We start from the raw sequence: 19,970 nt of genomic DNA, 5'->3' as shown, positions 1-19,970 counted from the left end.
AAGTTCACGTACAGATGTGAGGATATGATGCTAAATTTGTTTAATGATCGATGTAATTGCTTAAGATGGAATGGTATTGTGCCATTCGTTGAAATATCTAAGTGAAAAGTATTTGGATCTCCTCGGCTCCTGCGAGAGCATTTTTTTCGCCCAATCGCTCTACCACGGACTGGTTGGAAAAATTTGAAGGTTAGCCATTTTATTGATGGGGGGGAGGTGGAATGTCTTTAGAATCAATGGGGTATTCTTTGAGGATAGAAAGGTGATCTTATCGATTCCTATTTGTTACACGCTGCAGCCAGACAGATGGATTTGGCATTTTTCCAAGAGCGGGTTATTTAGTACAAAAAGTGCTTATAAACTATTTATTAACAACTCTATTGAAGCCTCAACGGTGGAAGAATCTATGGAAATTATCTATCCCTAATAAGATCAAGATTTTCCTCTGGAAAGTGTTTCACAACCTTTTACCCACCAATCAAAATTATGTGCTAAGAGTGTTCATTCTCGCGCTTGGTGTGACTTGTGGCCGCTTGATATGAATCTATTGATCACGTATTAATCTCTTGTATAAGGGCTAAAAAGCTGTGGAAAAATTTTATTACCTGAGGATTGGACCGATTTAATGAAAGTGGGTTGCTCTGTTGTCTTTTTTGCCTGGGGGAAGTTTAGCATAATCATCTGCGTCTTGAGCTTTTCTGGTGTTGGGCCCTATTGACTGACCGGAATAACAGAGTGCACTCGATTTCGATTGCTGAGATCTCCATCGGAGCAGATTGGATTTCAGCGTACTTGTCTACTTTTTGTGAAGCCCAAATCCGGAGAAACCCCACGGTCGACAATCCAATTCTTCAGCCGTGACTAGAATGGCTCACTCGCCGGCTGGGGAAAGTGTCATCAGATGGATGCCACCTGCGATTGGGTAGTTTAAGCTTAATGTTGATACAGCGTGTTGACCTGATTCGATGAGGACTGGGATTGGTGCGATCATCAGAGGTTCGAATGGGGAGGTGGTGGTGGTTGCTACCAATTGCCTACCAAATGGTGTTGGAGTGACTGAATCTGAAGCTTTAGCCCTTCTGTTTGGGGTAAAATTGACTTATAATGTGGGTTTGCGTAGGCTGAGGCTGGGTTGAACTCACTCATTGGAGGCATTCTTGAAGAGATCAATTCGTGGATGGGCAATCAAGTAGCCCATGAACTGGCTTCTTGGGCCTGGGCTTAGGAGAGAAGTGTAGAATGACAGCATGATTTGCCTCATTGGTTCACACCTTTTATTATTGTTGATTTTTCACTTTGTAACACTCATTCCTTAGCTATTTGTTCACGGAGTATCTCTTTTTATCTAGAAAAAAAAAATATTGTAGTGATGTTCCCTTATTTAGGTTGAAATTTGATGGAATTACATAGGGTATGTTCTCTTTTCTCTAGAAAAAGAAAAAAAAAACTTTCAACTTCAACTTATATTAATTGAAATAAACTTTATACTATCCATATAAATTTTGCTTCTCCAATCTATATATTGTTAAAAAGAAAAAATCAATAGCTTAGGACTCTAGAATCAAAATTTGATTAACTTGTTAAAAGTTAAAAGTAAAATTTGACTATTTAAACATAAAGGAAAAAAAAAAAAGGTAAAAGTTTATTCTTTTCTTTAACTATCTTTTTCATTAAAAAAAAAAAAAGAGAGAGAGAGAAGGTGCAGCGCACGTGCGAAGTAAAGCGTGTGACGTGAGATGGGATTTTCCTGGTGTGATGCCCCACTACCTAACGATGCGACGCAACAACTTGGTCTAAATGAAGCCACCAGCTTCATCGATCCCGCCACTCGATATTGCAATCTGCAATCATCAGCAATCAAAAAGATCCCATTCAAGAACAATTGAACAGAATTATTTGAAATCCACCAAATTCGATCAAATTATTCCTGTACTTTCCCACAAATTCATCTAAGATTACTTGAAATTAACCGAATTTCCTCTCTCTTCTCTCTCGCTCCTTCATGGACTCGAAGCATTTTGAAATTTGAGAGAGAACTTTCTTTCTGTTTCCTACGTTTTCAACTTTTGTTATGGGTTTTCGGTACCTTATGGTGAGAAGAGGAGGAGCAATTGGATCGTGGCTCTGTATCGTTGTGGTTTTAATTTCTGCGCAAATTCATGTCACAGCCAGATCGGATAAGGAAATTAGGGAGAGATTTTATGGAAACTTGATAAACTCGACGGCTCCGACTTCTGGTGACGGTAGCATTGCCCAAATGTTCGATAAGGTTCTTGAGAAGGAGTTCTCTGAAAATGATCTGCCTGAAGGTTTGGGACTTCAGCTCTCTTTCCTCCTCTCCCAGAACACGGGAATTGAAATTTTCAGCGCTTTGTTTGAACTTAGAAATATTCATTACTTTCTACTGGACCAAGTTAATATGGACTTATGGTCTTGATGATCAGTTTGATTTTGATTATGAGATTTTTCCCATTTCATTTTGCTGCTTCGTGTCCTCTTATTTTCATTGTTTTAAAAGAAAACGTTCATTGTCTCATTTACTACTATCTTTTTTCTTTCTTTCTTTCTTTCTTTCTTTTGGGGTTGAAAAATCGAACAACTTAAATGCAAATTGATAGCCCATTCTTATTTTTATTCAAATAGATCGGCATACAATTCTAACAATTTCGTATCGTTTGGTTGTTATTTGAGAGGGAGTCTGAGTGTTTTGAAGAGAAAGTGAGAATACAAACAGGATAGAAAGAGTATATATAGTAATCGGCAAATACATTGCTTTACAGTGAGAAAACATACAGTGACAGTTTTTTTAACAGTGAGTGTTTACTGCGAGAAGAAAGGATAGATGATAGAAATTACTTGCAACAGGCATTCTTATTGTGTATTGAGATAGAGTAGTCAGCAATACTTTGCAATCAAACAGTGAGATGAGAAGTAATTATGGTCATGCTTCAATAGGGCAGCTTGTGTTTAGTGTGTGTTATCGGGAAAGAATGTGCTGTAAGGAAGTGTATAAAGAGATTCATATGTTCAGATTTTAAGATAAGCACAGGATTATATGTCAAGAGTAGAGTAGCAAGAGGATTTATGAAGAGATTCAAGAGATTGTTGCAAGTCAGAACAAATATGCGTTTGCACATGGTCCCATGGGAGGGAGAGTGTTTTAAGTTCTAATTCAATGATTTAAGACAAGGACAAGCCAATAGATACCTGTTTCTGAGCTTTCAAAATCTTACTCTTAAATTACCCAAAAAGATAATACAAACAGATATCCTTCAACTAATGAACTTGTAGTGGCTTTAGGAAGAAACTAGTACCTGTATTGTTGCAAATTTCAAAGGTGTCAAATGCACATGGACCAACAGAGTGGTGTTTTTGTTGTTCTCTTTAATGTTTTGACTTTTAGCAAGCATCTGATCATTTATATGGTGAATTTTTTTATGTGATTTTTGGATAATTTACCATCATTCAATTGAGTATGCACGATGAATAATAATGCTTGAAAAAGATGAAATTACTCTATTTTTTCGTCATCCCTTGGTTTAGCTTCCTAATTAATATCTCTTTTATTATTATTGTTGTTATTATATATATATGTATATTCCTTTCTAGAAGTGCTCAATTAATATTTGAATTTTCCTTCTACTTTTACTAGGTTCTGGTGGAAGCAGCTTTAATAGCAGTGTTGCTGATCAGGAGGTTGGTTTTATATCCCATGAAATAATTAAAGCTTAGAACTGGTCTACTTTTAAAGTTGTTTTTGGGCTTCTTTTGTCATTTTTCAAAGAATTTCTTTGGTTAATTGTGATGTTTAAGTCAGCCGCATAAGTATATCTTTCCTAAGGTACAGGTTAAGCATTCTTTTTGGTAAGGTACAGGTTAGGCATTCTCTTTGGTAAGGAGGAACCTTTTAAATGATTAGTTTTGCTAGGAAGGTCATTCATATCTCCATGTGGATTGTGTGGGGAGTGTATGTGACGAGATGATGGCAATGTTAGTTTTTCTTTGGGGTGTAGATATCCAGAAAGATATTTTCATCTGGCCTTCAAATTGTTTGATAGGATGTTTCATATAGCAATAGTTATCATGTTTTGGCACTGCTAAACTCGGAATCACATTACTAAATTTCAGTTAAGTTCCCTTCCTCATAAGATTTTGATTAGCTTGTTTGCTAGCCAATAAGTTTTTGATATTATTGTAACTCATCTCTGATAAATTTTTTAAGATTTGTTTGAAGTCTCAAATGTCAGATATTCTTACTTCTTATATCTACAGGCAGAACTGGAGACGGTAGCTAAAATCACACATGAGAAGGGCAAGAAAAATGATAGTCAAAAGGCAAAGTATGGAACTATAAAGTTGCTTTTGTCTTCAGTACTGAATTGCTCTATTAAAGTCGACTGAATCTTTTGGGACATATCACTGTTGGAGTTATTGTTACATGCTCTCAATTCCCGAAATTTCTCACTTACTCTCTTCTGTTATTGGACAGTGGGACAAGAGCATTCCAATTTCAGGATGTTTTTTCTCTGGAAAATGAAGAATCTGATGATGTTACAACGTTGATTGATAAAAAAGTAAGTTTGAAACTTTGAAATGAGTTTTAGTATTTGATACTGTATGGATACTACGACTGACATTCTATATATGTTTTCCTTGTCTTTTTAAATGGTAAATTGTTTATCTTGTATGATTGTAGGACAATGTGTTTGTGATGTCAAACAAGAAGTCAAAGTATCCAGTACTTCAAGTAGATTTGAGGTTAGATTTTATCTTTCTCATTTTGAATTTGCTGCACTAAAATTTTATTTTAGAGTTGTTGAGATATTTTCCATGTTCCATTTATCCCATTCTTGCAGATTGATCTCAGACTTGGTGGTGGTTATTGTTTCTGCCGCAATTGGAGGAATTATCTTTTCTTGTTTAGGGCAACCTGTTAGTACGCAATCTTTTTTTCCTACTTCACTGCCTACTGTATGCAAAAGTAGTATTACAAACTTGTTGGATTATCTGTTAGGTTATTGTGGGCTATCTTCTTGCGGGATCAATCATTGGACCGGGAGGTCTAAAATTCATCAATGAAATGGTGCAGGTCTGTTTCATACATGTAGTAATGCATGTGCTTTGGCTACGTCTATCTGACTTTATGCTATATGCCACATTATCCTCCTGCTGCCATGCTTAAAGGCTTGCTTGTGGAGACCCTTTTTCGCTACATTAAAAGATTCTTCTTCGAATTCTTCTTCGAATTCTTCTTCTTCTTCTTCGAATTCTTCTTCTTCTTCTTCGAATTCTTCTTCTTCTTCTTCTTCTAAAAAAAAAAGAAAAAAATTTACCACTCATTAATTACCACCCTTTCCCTACCTCTTCCTCATTCCTGTGCAAAATTTTAATGTTCCTCACTTTTGCTCATAAACAATGTCTGTAGTTTTATTTGAAATATAAATAAAGGCTATCTTATTTGGAAATGTTTCTAACAAGTCATTACATTCTTGTATATTTGGATGTATCCAATAATAGATGTCTGAAATTCTATCAATGCTTAAAAACAAGGTCTAATCTCAGGTTGAGACAGTGGCACAATTTGGTGTTGTATTTCTTCTTTTTGCTTTAGGACTGGAGTTTTCTTTGACAAAGGTACACTTTTACTTCAAAGTTTTATTTCATTACGCACTAAAATTTTCCCTCTATGTTTTAAAAAACTAGACATATACATAATTTTTTTGTGCAGTTAAAAGTTGTGGGAGCTGTGGCTGTTTTTGGAGGTTTTCTACAGATCATCATATTTATGTTCTTGTGTGGTATCATTGCCATGGTAATATCAAAATCTCTACATTTCATTTCTGGAAGAGTGAGGCTAGACACCTGTGAAGATGTTCATTACCATCTCACTTTTCCCATTTATGCAGTTAAGTGGAGCTAAATTGTCCGAGGGTGTATTTGTTGGTTCATTTCTATCAATGTCATCTACAGCAGTGGTAACTTTTAGGACATTTTCTAACTGCCTTAACCATCTCTTATGCCTTGGCTGACACTAAATCACTGAACAGTGAACACCATGCATGTGGGGTTCTAATTTGCATATTCATTTATTAGGTGGTGAAATTCTTGGTAGAACGGAATAGCAGTAATACTCTTCATGGTCAAGTTACTATTGGAACACTCATCTTACAGGTATTATTTTGCCCCATCTTTCCTATTATGGATCATTTATACTCAGAAATAGCATTTTAGATTGGATAGAGGTCTTGAATTTGTACTGTCTTTATCTATTTATTTATCCTGATGTATTCAGGATTGTGCCGTTGGTTTGTTATTTGCCTTGCTCCCAGTTTTGGGTGGTCACAATGGTCTTATCTTAGGAATGATATCTATGGGAAAGTTGTAAGTTAATCTCCTTGCCTTCAACACATATGGTTTTTATATATTTCTGGCTTTGCTTGATAATCCTGTGCTTTCTTATAGATGTTGAGTGCTTATGATGTGCCCTGTTTACAGGCTACTGGTGTTGTCAGTATATCTCACAGCCGCATCTATTTTGTCATGGTCATTTGTTCCCCGCTTTCTTAAGTTGATGATGCAGCTGTCGTCTCAAGTGAGTCATTAAGCTGGGTTCTTTTCTTAGCGTTGTTTTTGGACTGACTAGTAAGCTTATCATTTCTTTTTTCTGTGATTCAGACAAATGAGTTGTATCAGCTTGCTGCTGTGGCATTTTGTTTGCTGTCTGCTTGGGTAAAGCCATATGTTTAATTTTCCATGCCCTGGCTACTTATTGATTAAACCTGACATTAAATAGATGATTCTTGTTTGTTGTTGAGTTATTTATTAGTTCTTTTACCTTGTTTACTGTCCAATTTAGATTGATCAATGATGCCATTGAGCCAATATGCATCATTCTAAAATTGATTTGACTACTAGATGTTCTTTAGTGGATAATCCCTTCATTGTAGCAGCAAAGAGTACACAATATCGTTAAATTTGTTTCTTTCACCTGTTTTATACTTCTAGTTATATACTGATTATAGATGATGGATGTAAACGCTGAAGATTAGAAGTTAAGTTGATCCATTATGAGTTTGGTGAGAAACTTGAATTTAGGTAATGGATTAAGGAATTGCAACGTATGTGATAGTGGGTATTGGGTTGAGAGGCCTGAAGACATTGAGAATGTGGGGAAGAATAAGTAAAGGAAGAAAACCTGGAAAAGAAATTGATTCTATTGTTGCATTTACTATTTCTGCCTAATATCCAATGTTAATATTTCACTGGTGGTACTATATATGTTTTGTTAATTTCTTTTTATTCGAATAATTAAATCTGCATTTGAAGGTCGAGATATTGAGCTTGGAAAGGTCTCACAATAAAATTGATATAAAAGGCTTTAATAGAATTATATAATAGTGTTTTTTTTTTTTTTTTTTGGAAGGTTGGACCAGTTTCTGGGATTGTTGAATTGCTGTGACATGACATAAACTGCAATATATTGCTTTGTATTTACATATTGAAATCAAATTAATATTTGTGCATCTCTTATCCTTTTTCAGTGCAGTGATAAGCTGGGCCTCAGTCTTGAGTTGGGTTCCTTTGTAGCTGGAGTTATGATATCTACCACCGACTTCGGTCAACATACTTTAGATCAGGTATTCCAATGACAATGCATGCTGCCAGTTTCCTGACTTGTGCTCGATGTGATGATTTATGGACAAAGATTTCTGTCTTTAGTTTATACTTTTTTAAATCTTCATATCACTCTGAGTTGTCCAACAGTAAAAGTGGCAAGCTGTAATTTTGATTCTTGTGAAGTCGGGTTCAAATTAGAGTAAGTAATATAAAGCATATCAGAATGTCAGGAAAGGATTAATCCGGTTGCTGAGCTAGCATAGACACCTACGGTTATTTAAAAAGGACCATGTTTTTTTACAAGTCTATATTGAGCTGTTCACTACTTTGTTGTTTCTTTTCAGATTTCTAATCTGTAAGATACTAACCATCTTTTGTAGCATGGTGTCATGCTGCAATTTTGTCATTTTATCTTCTTACGCGAGGCATATTTCTTCTAACATTGGGCTATTAAATTGGTGTGATGGTTAAAGTTTGATGGTCTCTTGCTTTATAGGTGGAACCAATCCGCAATTTGTTTGCAGCTTTGTTCCTTTCAAGTATTGGAATGCTCATTCATGTACATTTTCTGTGGAGTCATTTGGACATTTTGCTAGCATCTGTAATGCTGGTTGTGTTTGTCAAGACAGCAGTTGCTATGGTTGTTGCAAAGGCATTTGGATACAGTATTAGGACTTCTTTCCAGGTAGGCTTGTTTACTCATTTTCATGAAGAACTTACTTTCATGATTTTCTAATCTTGTTATTTACCTCAACTCTTAGGTTGGGATCATGCTTGCTCAAATTGGAGAATTTGCTTTTGTTCTCCTAAGTCGTGCTTCAAATCTTCATCTCATTGGGGTAACCTCCCTCTCTAACTTCCTCATATCTTATGTGACACGCAGACAAAATATGATGATAGGCCTTCACATATCACGTTTTTAGCCTTAGTGTGAAGTCTCAAGCATTAACAACACTCTGTATGTAGTAATGAATCTCAGGCATTTAAATAATGTTCTTGCAATAGTAGACTAGGAGATTTCATTGTTATATTCTGGCCACACGAACATAAAGTTAGAGTGATAAAATAATACATATTGCCCCCAACAGCTTCCTCTGGAAACTTTTAGGAATGTAGTTCCCCCTCAATAGGCCATCTTCATTTGAATCCTTTATGCATCTGAATGATTGCTTATCATTTTTATTTGCCTCGTAGTAATTGATACTTTTTCTTATTTCCTACTACCCAGGGGAAAGTTTATCTGCTTCTTCTTGGAACAACGGCACTTAGTCTGGTGAGTTATTATTGCATATTGTACTGTGATGCTCTTTCCTGCTCTTATGGTGAGCCAGGGGAGGGGGAACTGTCCGTATGCTTTCTAGTGTGTTTAAAGTCTAAATATGACGATGCACAGGTGACCACCCCTCTTCTGTTCAAATTGATTCCTGCCGTGTTAAATTTAGGGGTTCTCATGCATTGGTTCCCCTCTGAAAACAACATACAAAATGAGGTTTCTCTCTCTCTCTCCCTCACCCGAATCTTTAGATTACAATCGTCATCATCCTGTTAGTGTCGATTTGGAATGACTATCTAAGTGCTTAAAAACTCTTTTTGTCACAAGAAAAACAATTTTTAGGCATAGAAAATCATTCCAAACCGGCACTTAATCTTTTAGGGAGGGATTGGTTTATTTACTTCCAAATTTCCTTTTTCCAACTTTATTTCTGCAGGAGAAAGCATCAATGATTGAAGCACATAACAGAATGTTGTGACTCAACATTAAACGTAGTATAGTCAACTTACCTCCTGTGAAAGATTTGTGAATATCAGAGCCGATTTCTCAGCCTTAATCGATTTTGGTTTCGGAGATTCTTTTCTAGGTTGCTTTAGTTTCACCATTGGTTCAGCTAGGTTAATGTACAGAAAAGTACATATAATTTTTTGGGAGTGAAAACGGAAAATAGAGTTCTCTGATAGCTGTAAATAGGAAACATTAATTATAGGATTCTCAAATGTCTTTTTGAGGGGTTAAATTTGAATATCCCAAGCTGAACAGTATGCTCACTATTGAAAACTGTGACCAGTTACGGTAGTACATGGATTCTGATTCATATTTTATGTTTAATCCTTCCCAGATCAGGAAACCATATCTCATTATATATCTAATTGTTTAACATGAGTGTTACTTCGGAAAAAAACATTGAATGATTATATATCAAATGGTTGCTATGATTAATACCTCATAGATTTTCATCTCCCAAGTTTTATTCAGGTATATAGTTGCTATTATGGTTAAGAGACACATGTCATTGATCAAAATATTAAATATTTAAATTCTTTAACCTCAAATATTGTAGAATAAACAAAATAAATAAAGTGTTTTACCAAGTATATAAACTTTGTGGGTATGAAATCAACCATCAAACATGAATAGAGAGCATAAATAGTGGAGAATTAAGATGGATATTTATAACCGTGTGTAAGCTACATCCATGGATAGAGGGAAAGAGTTGTTTTATTATTAAAGAGAAAATGTCATATTTCAGTTTAGAAAGATGTCTCTAGACTTTAGAAAGGGGCATTTTATATAAATTCTCTAGCTCTAGAGGCGCCTTTGTAATTTGAAATCTGACATTTTCTTTCTAATAATAAACGACTCTCTCTCTATTTGTGGACGTAATTAACATGCTATTAATGTACCATCACAGTGTTATATGAATTGTCTTAGTTTATCACGTAAACTGTTACATAAGTTTTTCATTTTCTTTTATTGTAAACTTTATCCATGGACATGTCTAAATTTTGAAAAGACACGACGGTCTTTTTATTTTGAGACAGGACAAGTTGCTAGTAGATGAGAATCATAGCTTTGTAGAAATATAATCTACAAATGAAATTATGAAATTACCATTATGAAGGGTTGTTTTTTTTAGAATAATACCTGGTAAAGTAGATGATAAGACAATCTTTTGGCATTCTCCCAGATTCTTATTTCGTTGGTGGTTCAACTCCTCGTGAAACTTTGATTTCTTTTGTTAATATATTAAATCTTAAATAATATAGATAGGCATAGTTTAGTTGCCCTGTCTTGCCCTCTTTCCCGATTGAAAGGTGGTGATGGAGTGAAATGTAGGAAATTGATATTATATATATTATCAGTGGGATGAGACATGCCTTCACACATCAATATGTGTGATAGTATCAATTTTATTAGATCTAAAATATTAATAAATTTGCATATAGGGACGAGCACAAGGGATCGAAAAACCAAGCTGGTCGAATCGAAGTTGGTTGGTTGGAGAAGATGAACTTGGTTGGCATCAGTTTGGGAAAAATCCAAACTGGCTTTTTTTTTTAAAAAAAATGAAGAATTAGACCAACTAACTAATGATCGATTTGCACTTCTCGACGGTTGGGGTTAGTTTGAATATTTACTAGACCGGTCATAGTCCATTCGGTGACAATTTGGTCGGAAACTCAACTCCTACTGACCGTTGCATACTCCTATTATATATTATGTATATAACTAAAAGGTAACAAATTAAGTGGTCAAATTTTTTAATATCTCACTTTTTAAATGTTGTGTCGAACTAGAACGTTAATACAACTACAATGTAAAAAAGAACTTTTTTGTGCATGTCCACCTTGTAGTTCTTTTTACATTTTTTTTATATTCTTAAGAATTTTTATACTTCTTATACTTTTTTTTAGTAAAAGAAACTAGCAAGTTTGTGTCATATGCTAACTTGAATTTCAATATGCAAGGGGTAAATTCGGACCTTTGACTTTTTAGTCGAAAGTATATGTTTTATGTCAATTATAATATATTGATCTCTACTCACTTGATGTAACAGTAGTAAAGGAATAATAATAAGATTTTTTTTTTCAATAATACACTTATATGTTAGTACTATTAGGAATTTTCAATTGACTATTTATTTTATTTTATTATTATTTTTTTTTTAAAAAAAATGAGAGTCTAAAGTGATAACCCCACATAAATTAGAATCTCAATAATGGTAGATAATATTATGAATATTATAATAATAAATAGATGCGCCATGTGTTACCTTTCATGTTGTTCATATGTCTTATAATTATTCATATTTGGTGTCCATGTAAGTCCATATCCTACTTGTCATACATTGGTTAGAATTCTACTCCAATTTATATATTATCCAATTTTATAATTTTAATTATTTTATTTATTTATTATTATTATATAAATATATTATTATATTATATTTTCTCCATNTATATATATTAAGAAACTCAATTACTTCCTCGTCCACTATTACTTCTTGATTGAGTGATATATTTTTACTTTTTATTGATTCTATTTTATTTAATTGTTTAGATTTTTATCAAGAGAAAAACTTAAATCTTGGATTGGCATGAATTTAGGTAAAGAAAATTGATTTTTTTTTTTTTGTTGAATCTTTCATTTGTATCCATTATTTTTCTTTCTTTTTCTTTTTCTTTTTTCTTTTCTTTTTTTTTTCTTTTTTTTTTTTTTGTAGAAACTTGCTTCATTACACAAATCTATTGTAGAATCATCTCACTATTACTTATTGATTGAGCGGTAAGTTTTTAGTTTTTTTATTCAATTTTGTTTGATTTTTTAGAATTTTATTGGGTAAAATACTTAAATCTGGTTTGCATAGATTTAGGGAGATAAAAGTGATTTTTCTTTGTTGAATCTTTCATTTGTATTTTTTTTAATAAACTCAATTGCTTCCTTACTCACAGAAATCAATTGTGGAACCATCACGCTATTACTTCTAGATTGAACGTTAAGTTTTTAGATTTTTTTTATTCAATTTTGTTTAATTTTTTAGATTTTTATCAAGAAAGTAGTTTTTTTTGTCAATTATTATTTTTTTTAATTTAAGTTAAAAGGTTTACATTCATAATCATTGAAATTAACACATCAATGTCAGATTTTGTGGGTTAAATCTTAATTAGATGGAGATTCATTTGATTAACAATATTTTTCTAAAAAAAATAGAGTAAGATTGAAATAAAATAAACATAAATTCAAATTGAATATAATATCGCTTGATATGTGAAATTAAGATATTTTGTCAATGTTTATAGCTTTTATTCTTCGGTGGGCTTAAAGAAAATAATAATTAAATCTCTAGTGAATATAACACATGGTGGCATCAAGATGTTCAAACTTCAAGTTTGATTTTGTTACTTAAATGAAATAATTGGATTGGATATCAAAATACATGTTTTTGAAATACTTTTTTTAGAATTACTTATTTGTTGCCTTATATATGAAAAAAAAATCTAAAAGAAATGAGTGACTAATTTGGGGAAAGTATTATAAATATTATATAAAAATAATAGATGCCCATTAGTGTAATGCCTGAGTGTCATTTTCTCATTATCACATATATTTGCTATGTGTCATTCTATACATAGTGTCCAAGTGCACCACTTCCCACAAGTGGTCATTTGTGGATTTTGTAGCGATATTTACATTGGTGAGAATTACACTCCAATTTATATATTATCCAATTTTATCATTTTAGTTATTTTATTTATTTATTATTATTATATAAATATATTATTATATTATATTTTCTCCATATCCGTGTTTCCTTTTTAATTTTACAACGGGTAAGTATTTTTCTTAAAGAAGATGGAGACGAAAGTGATAAATCCATATATATTAAAGAGTAATAACAAAAAATAGTTTCGGTCATTTAAATGAATAAAATTATAAGGGTATTTCAGTCATTTACTTGAGCCATCATCCTCCGTCCCCCATTCCATGATCCAGATTCCTAGGTTCCCTCGCATTCTCGCCTTACAATTCACTTCAAAATAAAATAGAATAAAATAATATTAATATTAATAAATAAATGAGGGAAAGAAATAAAAAAGACAAAGGGGAAAAATCAGTTTGGGTCACAGCTTTGCCATCGGCAGGCAACCTTATGGTCATCTGCCAAATCCATACCGCAAATTGAAAGCTCCACCAATCCCTCCACATCCCCCCTCCGCCGCCGGCCTTTCACATGCATCTCCGGTGAACCAGAAACGACCTGGAGCTCGAACCCGGATTCGTATTTCCTGACATCCAACCTGAAACCGCGGCGGAGCCACCGCTATGAGGCTTGTGGTGCCTCTGCAAGGCGTAGTCCAAGGCCGTGGAGGTCTCCTATTAGGCTCTCTCATTCCCTGTGCTCTCTTCTACTTCCTCCAACTATATCTCAAGCGAAACCGCTCACCCAACTCCGACTCATCCTCCTCGAATCCTCCGTCTCATTCTCACTCTTCCTCTAACCTCGTCGACCTCCACCGCTCCTCCTCCCGCTCCAATTTACTGGCCCGTGGATCCACTGGACGGGTTCGGCTTTCTTCTCGAGCCAGTTTGATTGCCAAGCCCAATAACTCACCCTACTATATTGGATTGGATCGCGTTCGGGAGGATCCTTACGATAGGTTGGATAATCCGAATGGGATTATTCAGCTTGGCTTGTCCGAGAATAGGGTATTTTCTTTGTATTTTTTATTCGAACCCTTTTCATTCTTCAATTCAGATTTTGTTTCTTTTCTAAAACAACTCCATTATGTTGTTTTTTGTGGATGAAGTTGTGCTTTGATTTACTTGAGAAATGGATATCGGAGAATTATACTGGTTCCATAAATGGAAGCAATAGCGTCGAGTTGAATATTACGGGGATAGCCACTTACCAGCCTTTCGATGGATTGTGGGAGCTAAAAATGGTACTTATATCTAATTTTTTGTTTTCCTTTTCCATCAATTCTTTAGGTCGAAACACATATTTCCTCTTAACTTTCGGTTCTGTAATGTTTGGATTGTTAAGTGGAGGAGTGAATGTGAATGTAATTTAACTTGCCTTGCCCAAATGTTTTGAAAATTATATTACGATGTCTCTGATTGGGTTTAATCAGAAGTTAATGAACCAAAACTCGTCTGTGAAATGCAATACATGTTATTGTCCATGTCCTGCTTTCTTTTACTGATACCTGCATTGTTGTTTAAAGGGCTTTGAAGGGCTCAATGTAATGAAAGTTAAAAGTTTAAACTGAATTTAAATTCTTGGGTATGTACTGAGATAATAAAGGCTTAGAATCTTAAACCATGCTGCGTTTTCTTTCTTAATCAATCATGTTATTCTTAACTCGGTTTTATTGATAATTATTCTTAGGTTAGTTTATGTATCCAACTTCTCTGTTTTCTCTTAGTTTCTTTTATCTTTTATTGAAGAAGTGGGTTGCTCATTGCTGTATGCCGTTCCTTAAACCTGTTATATTCCCATTTTCTGTCTGTTCCTGTGTGTGTATTGAATATTGCTTTTGTTGTCTTGCATTCTTAGCAAGTTAGCATTCAGTTCCTGGCTCTTGTCTAAAAACCAATTCAATTATTGTAGGCTATGGCAGGTTTCATGTCTCAGGTAATGGGTGGTGGAGTTTCTTTTGATCCATCACAATTATTGTTAACATCTGGTGCGACTGCCGCAGTTGAGGTACTCTGTTTCTGCTTAGCCGACCCTGGAAATGCGTTTCTTGTCCCAACTCCTTATTATCCTGGGTTAGTAGCTCCTACTTTACTCTCCAAATTTTTTTCTAAGAAAATGTTGACTCACAAAAGGAGTCTAGCTACCAAGTATGTGATTAGTTAATTAGAAAAGTCACCTGCAGCTTTGATAGAGATATGAAGTGGAGAACTGGAGTGGATTTAATACCAGTTCACTGTCGCAGTGCTGACAACTTTAATTTGAACATCACTGTTCTCGAGCAAGCATTCAACCAAGCCAGGAAACGAGGAGTCAAAGTTCGAGGAATTCTCTTATCTAATCCTGCAAATCCTGTTGGCAACATGTTGCCCCGAGAAATGCTATATAGTATTTTAGATTTTGCTCAAGAGAAGAACATCCATGTTGTATCTGATGAGATATTTGCAGGGTCAGTTTATGGAAATGAGGAGTTTGTGAGCATGGCTGAAATTATTGATTTGGAAGATATTGACAAGAATAGAGTTCATATTGTGTATGGGCTGTCAAAAGACCTCTCTCTTCCTGGCTTTAGAGTTGGTGTTATCTATTCACAAAATGAAAATGTTTTGGCTGCTGCTAGAAAAATGACAAGATTTTGCCCGATTTCTGCTCCAACCCAGCGGCTTGTAACCTTGATGCTTTCAGACAGAACCTTTGTCAATGAATACTTGGAGACAAGCAAAAAGAGAATTCGTGAGATGTATGTTCTTTTTGTGGCTGGTCTGAAACAGTTGGGAATTAAGTGTGCGAAGAGCAGTGCTGGCTTTTTCTGTTGGGCTGATATGAGTGGACTGATGAATTCTTATAGTGAGAAAGGGGAACTTGAATTATGGGAGAAGCTGCTCAATGTAGCTAAAATTAATGCGACTCCTGGATCTGCTTGTCATTGCATAGAACCCGGATGGTTTAGATGTTGTTTCACTACACTTTCTCGTGACGATTTATTAATAGTTATTGAAAGGATTAGAAAAATTGCTGTTACTTGCAAGTCTCCCAGCTGAGTCCTCATTTTGGAAGCAGAAGTTTGAAGGACCAAATTTTTTTCAGGTTTCATTCGAGAGCCTAAACGAATATCACTGATTTGTTCATATTGTTCGTATTTCATTGTGATTATCTTACCCAGGAAAGGTTTGATGATGTTAGTTTGATGGGAGTTACAATGTTGTTTGAAATGTTGAGTGCCAAGAACTTGGAAAGTTGAGACATATCCTCTATAATTGAAGAGAATAAGGTGAAAAGCACCCATACGTTGTTTTTTCTTCCTGATCTTTGAGTCATGGCTTGTGTCCTCTGCAATTCTTCTAACATTTTCCTGCTAGGCTGCTTGTTCAATGAGGCATTGCAAATTTGCAAAAAAACCCCTCCCCACATACTCGAGAAGCCTTTTGAAGTATCAGTGACAGGATTTGATTTCCCTTTTTGATCAGAATCTTCATTGGTTTTGCTTTTGATGGGAGCACAGAAGCCCATTTCATAGCTTCCCATAAAGAAAGCCAGAAGCTGGGTTGAAATATTGAAGAACAAAAGCTGCTCTCTTCCAATTGGTTTAAATGGTTCTGATCAGAACCATTAGACTTCAGAAATTGTAGTTAGTTGCCAGTAATGTTTTTTTGTAAGTTGGAATAGTCAGATTGAGTCTCTTTTTAGTTGCAAATTTTATTCTTTTTCTTCTATTTAACCATTATGTATTCTTTTTAATGTAGGAGTTTGGGGTAGGAGAATTCATATCGGTGTTGTAATTATTTCAAATTGTAACTTTTGTTTTTTTCTAATAAATGTTCAATTGGCAATTTATTTCTGTTTCGTTTAACAGGTTGAGGTTGGTAGATGAAATTGTGCATTTAAGTTCAAATATTATTATGTGTGCTCAACTGCTCATAATTCATAATCAATGCAAGAATGCTTTTCAACCAGGTTAAAGTTAAAAGGTTAAAACCATAAAAATCAAACATTAAAAAAATATTTAAATCGATAAATTAATATTGTACAATTTTTAAATAAGTCAAATGGACTGTTTGGGGTTCTAAGTTGAAATATAATATCTGGAGTACATATGTCTATCAAGTGCATATATCTGTGGAGTTTATAGTTCATATGTTTGTGTTTGGAGCGTACAATTAAGTTCATAATATGTTTTTATGATGACTAATTTTATTTTGAAACTTTTTTATTAAATAATTCTATCAATGTTTGTGTTGAATTATAGATTCCAATTTTTGTTCTTTTAATTTTTAAAAGTTTTTTTAATGAACAATAATTAATCCACTCATTTCGTGCAGGAATATAGTTAAATAAAATTGGAAGTCAAAAGAGAAATAAAAACTTTTGATTCCTTATTTTTCCCTATAAATTTTATTTTATTTATTTTTCTTCTTCCAATTGTTGCTCCGTATTTTTACTTTATAATGATTTTTTTAATTGGATCTCACCATCATCTTAGCAGCCAATGAAACGCTACTACATTTCTTCAATAATTTTACTTTCAATTCCTCCAAATTTGAAAGATCATTATATAACAAATCTCCATTTTTCATTATTTCTTGCCGGAAAATGTTTTAGTAACACTCATTTGATATATGAATTCAATTAAATAAAAATATATTTTATAATTTTATACATATAAATATTGCACTTAATGTAGACAAAATACTATTATTTATATAATCAATAACTTTACAACATCTTTAACAATCATCTGTCTTATAATAGTTGGAAGTGGTTGTCGAAGTTGATTATCAAAGATGATTTTCACCAGAGTTTGTAGTTGGGGGTGATTCTCGGAACCTGAAGGTGGTATTGGAGTTGATAGTTGAAGTTTGTCGTCGAAGGTGGTTTTTGGAGCCCAAAGTTGGTCGTGTGAAGATGATCGTTGAAGTTGATCATCGAAGATGACTTTCGCTAGAGTTTATTGTCGGGGGTGGTTATCGGAGTTCATAATTTGTTTAAAAGTGGTATTGCAATTGATTGCTAGAGTTTTGTCATCAGAGGTGCTTGTCAAAACCTGAAATTGGTCGTCAGAGTTGTTTGCTCGAAGGTGATTTTCGTTGGAGTTTGTAGTCGGGGATGGTTGTCTGAGCCTATGAAGGTGGTTTTCAGAGTTGGTCATTGGAGTTTGTTGTCGGAGGTAATTGTCGAAGTCCAAAATTGTTCGTTGGAGTTGGTCGTGCGAAGGTGGTCGTTGGAGTTAGGTCACTAGAATTGTCATCGGAAGTGGTTGTTGGAGTATGAAATTGGTCGTCAAAGTTGTCATCAGAAGTGATTGTTAGAGCCCGGAGTTGGTTCCCAGAGTATGGCAGTGATAGTTGTTAATAGTGGCCAATGGGTGGAGCAAACATTGAGTTGGTGGGACAAACATTGAGTTGGAATATGTTGGTGAGTCAAACATATACCAACTCATAATGTATTCACATTCATGATATTTTAATTTTTCTATTAATTTATTACTTTTATGTTTAGCAATTATCCTATGATATAATCATATGGAAATGTCGAGTCTATAGACATGTAGAAATATTGATCAAAATATTATGATGTTGATTGATATTTAATACCAAACTAAAGAGACCTCGTTTAAAAATCATGAGATGAAAAAAATGTAACATTATCCCTTTTATCATTAAAATTTTTGCTCTTACTAGGAGTTCAAGGAATCGGTTTGATTCGATTTAAATAGTAGACCGATATGTTTTGGTTCAACTCAACATGTCATGTCTAAACCCATTAAATTAAACTACATTCTAGTCTACTAATAAAAAAACAAACTCAAAACACATTCTTTATCGTTTGGTTTAGTGCTATGCGACTTTGATGAACCTTTTCAAATGGAAAATCGGGGGGGTCAATTATTCCAGATACCTAAAAACATATTGGTTCCATTTATCACCATATCTCTTTGATTGGTTTGGTTCCTACTATGACCAAACTACTTGGTTCCACTAATTCCATATGATTGAAATCAATATGCAACGCTCTGTATGGCATTAGGATTTCGACAACAAATGATTTTAAACTTTAGGACTTTAGAAGGATTTGATTTCAAATTTTTATTTGTGTTTAGAATTGAACCAGTAAACATCGCTAAATTAAATATGATACTTTACTCGTTTACCCTTACAAATTCGAAGAGAATTATATTTAAATTATAGAACATTTAATTAAATGCCTCGATTAATATACCTATTAATCAAAATTAACTATGTAAATTTAAAACTTGCAAATGTTATCATAATAGTCCAAAAGAAAAAAAAAATCGTTTATCTATCATTTGAGAAAAATAACTTTAAATTTCAAGATTTTTTTTTAAAAAAACAAATGAATTGAAAAATCTTAATTTATTTGGAACTCAAAAAATTTTAGTCAGCTTTAAATCAGTAAGCCATAATAAGATGTTGGTTAAATTATGATTTTTTTTATAGTTTGAAGTTAGTTCAATTTTAATCTATACATTTTCAGTTGTTTAATTTCAGTCTCATACTTTCAATAAATCTTAAATTTAGTCTTCAAAATTAATTTGTATTGAAATTGATTAAATAGTAATAACAATAACTTCTTTAATATAATTGATGGTACAAAATTCGAATCACAAAGATATGTCAATAACCAATTTCTATGCCAATTGAACTATATTTATTTTGAGATAGTAATAAGAATTTTTATGGAAGGATATAAAATATATGAATATGTTTTTAAAATTTGTAATAAAAATACTATTAATTAGACTAAATTTAAGCAAATGAAAGTATAGGAATTAAAATAAACCATTTTTAAAGTGGGATTTCTATATAAAAGACCTTAAGAATAAACACATATTATGTTAATGTATTGAACGTTTATTTTTTA

At 33.5% G+C, this 19,970-nt stretch overlaps 2 protein-coding genes across 2 annotated transcripts; both read left to right on the top strand.

Moving 5' to 3' along the window:
- Positions 1 to 1,796: 1,796 nt before the first annotated feature.
- Positions 1,797 to 9,740, top strand: LOC120091409 (K(+) efflux antiporter 5). The gene is made up of 20 exons (XM_039049423.1): positions 1,797 to 2,309; positions 3,653 to 3,696; positions 4,273 to 4,340; positions 4,490 to 4,574; positions 4,697 to 4,758; positions 4,857 to 4,932; positions 5,015 to 5,089; positions 5,563 to 5,634; positions 5,729 to 5,812; positions 5,907 to 5,975; positions 6,094 to 6,171; positions 6,293 to 6,381; positions 6,496 to 6,592; positions 6,676 to 6,729; positions 7,542 to 7,637; positions 8,114 to 8,302; positions 8,379 to 8,456; positions 8,846 to 8,890; positions 9,011 to 9,106; positions 9,327 to 9,740. Exons 1-20 carry the CDS (start codon positions 2,072 to 2,074, stop codon positions 9,366 to 9,368), a joined length of 1,737 nt encoding a protein of 578 aa, XP_038905351.1. The 5' UTR covers positions 1,797 to 2,071; the 3' UTR covers positions 9,369 to 9,740.
- Positions 9,741 to 13,473: 3,733 nt separating this feature from the next.
- On the top strand, positions 13,474 to 16,925 carry LOC120089546 (probable aminotransferase ACS12). The gene is made up of 4 exons (XM_039047029.1): positions 13,474 to 14,101; positions 14,203 to 14,337; positions 15,006 to 15,166; positions 15,277 to 16,925. Exons 1-4 carry the CDS (start codon positions 13,718 to 13,720, stop codon positions 16,130 to 16,132), a joined length of 1,536 nt encoding a protein of 511 aa, XP_038902957.1. The 5' UTR covers positions 13,474 to 13,717; the 3' UTR covers positions 16,133 to 16,925.
- Positions 16,926 to 19,970: the final 3,045 nt, after the last annotated feature.

Source organism: Benincasa hispida, chromosome 1, assembly GCF_009727055.1.
Source record: "Benincasa hispida cultivar B227 chromosome 1, ASM972705v1, whole genome shotgun sequence".
NCBI lineage: Eukaryota > Viridiplantae > Streptophyta > Magnoliopsida > Cucurbitales > Cucurbitaceae > Benincasa > Benincasa hispida.
Note: the sequence above shows the minus strand (reverse complement) of the source record. Positions and strands in the feature narration are given on the sequence as shown.

Excerpts from the sequence above, each read along its gene's own strand:
- LOC120091409 (XM_039049423.1), top strand. The coding sequence starts at position 2,072 with ATGGGTTTTCGGTACCTTATGGTGAGAAGAGGAGGAGCAATTGGATCG. Across the intron at positions 6,172-6,292 it reads TTGGAACACTCATCTTACAG|GATTGTGCCGTTGGTTTGTT; the intron begins GTATTATTTTGC and ends TGATGTATTCAG. Across the intron at positions 8,457-8,845 it reads CAAATCTTCATCTCATTGGG|GGGAAAGTTTATCTGCTTCT; the intron begins GTAACCTCCCTC and ends CCTACTACCCAG.
- LOC120089546 (XM_039047029.1), top strand. The coding sequence starts at position 13,718 with ATGAGGCTTGTGGTGCCTCTGCAAGGCGTAGTCCAAGGCCGTGGAGGT. Across the intron at positions 14,102-14,202 it reads TTGGCTTGTCCGAGAATAGG|TTGTGCTTTGATTTACTTGA; the intron begins GTATTTTCTTTG and ends TTGTGGATGAAG. Across the intron at positions 15,167-15,276 it reads CCAACTCCTTATTATCCTGG|CTTTGATAGAGATATGAAGT; the intron begins GTTAGTAGCTCC and ends AGTCACCTGCAG.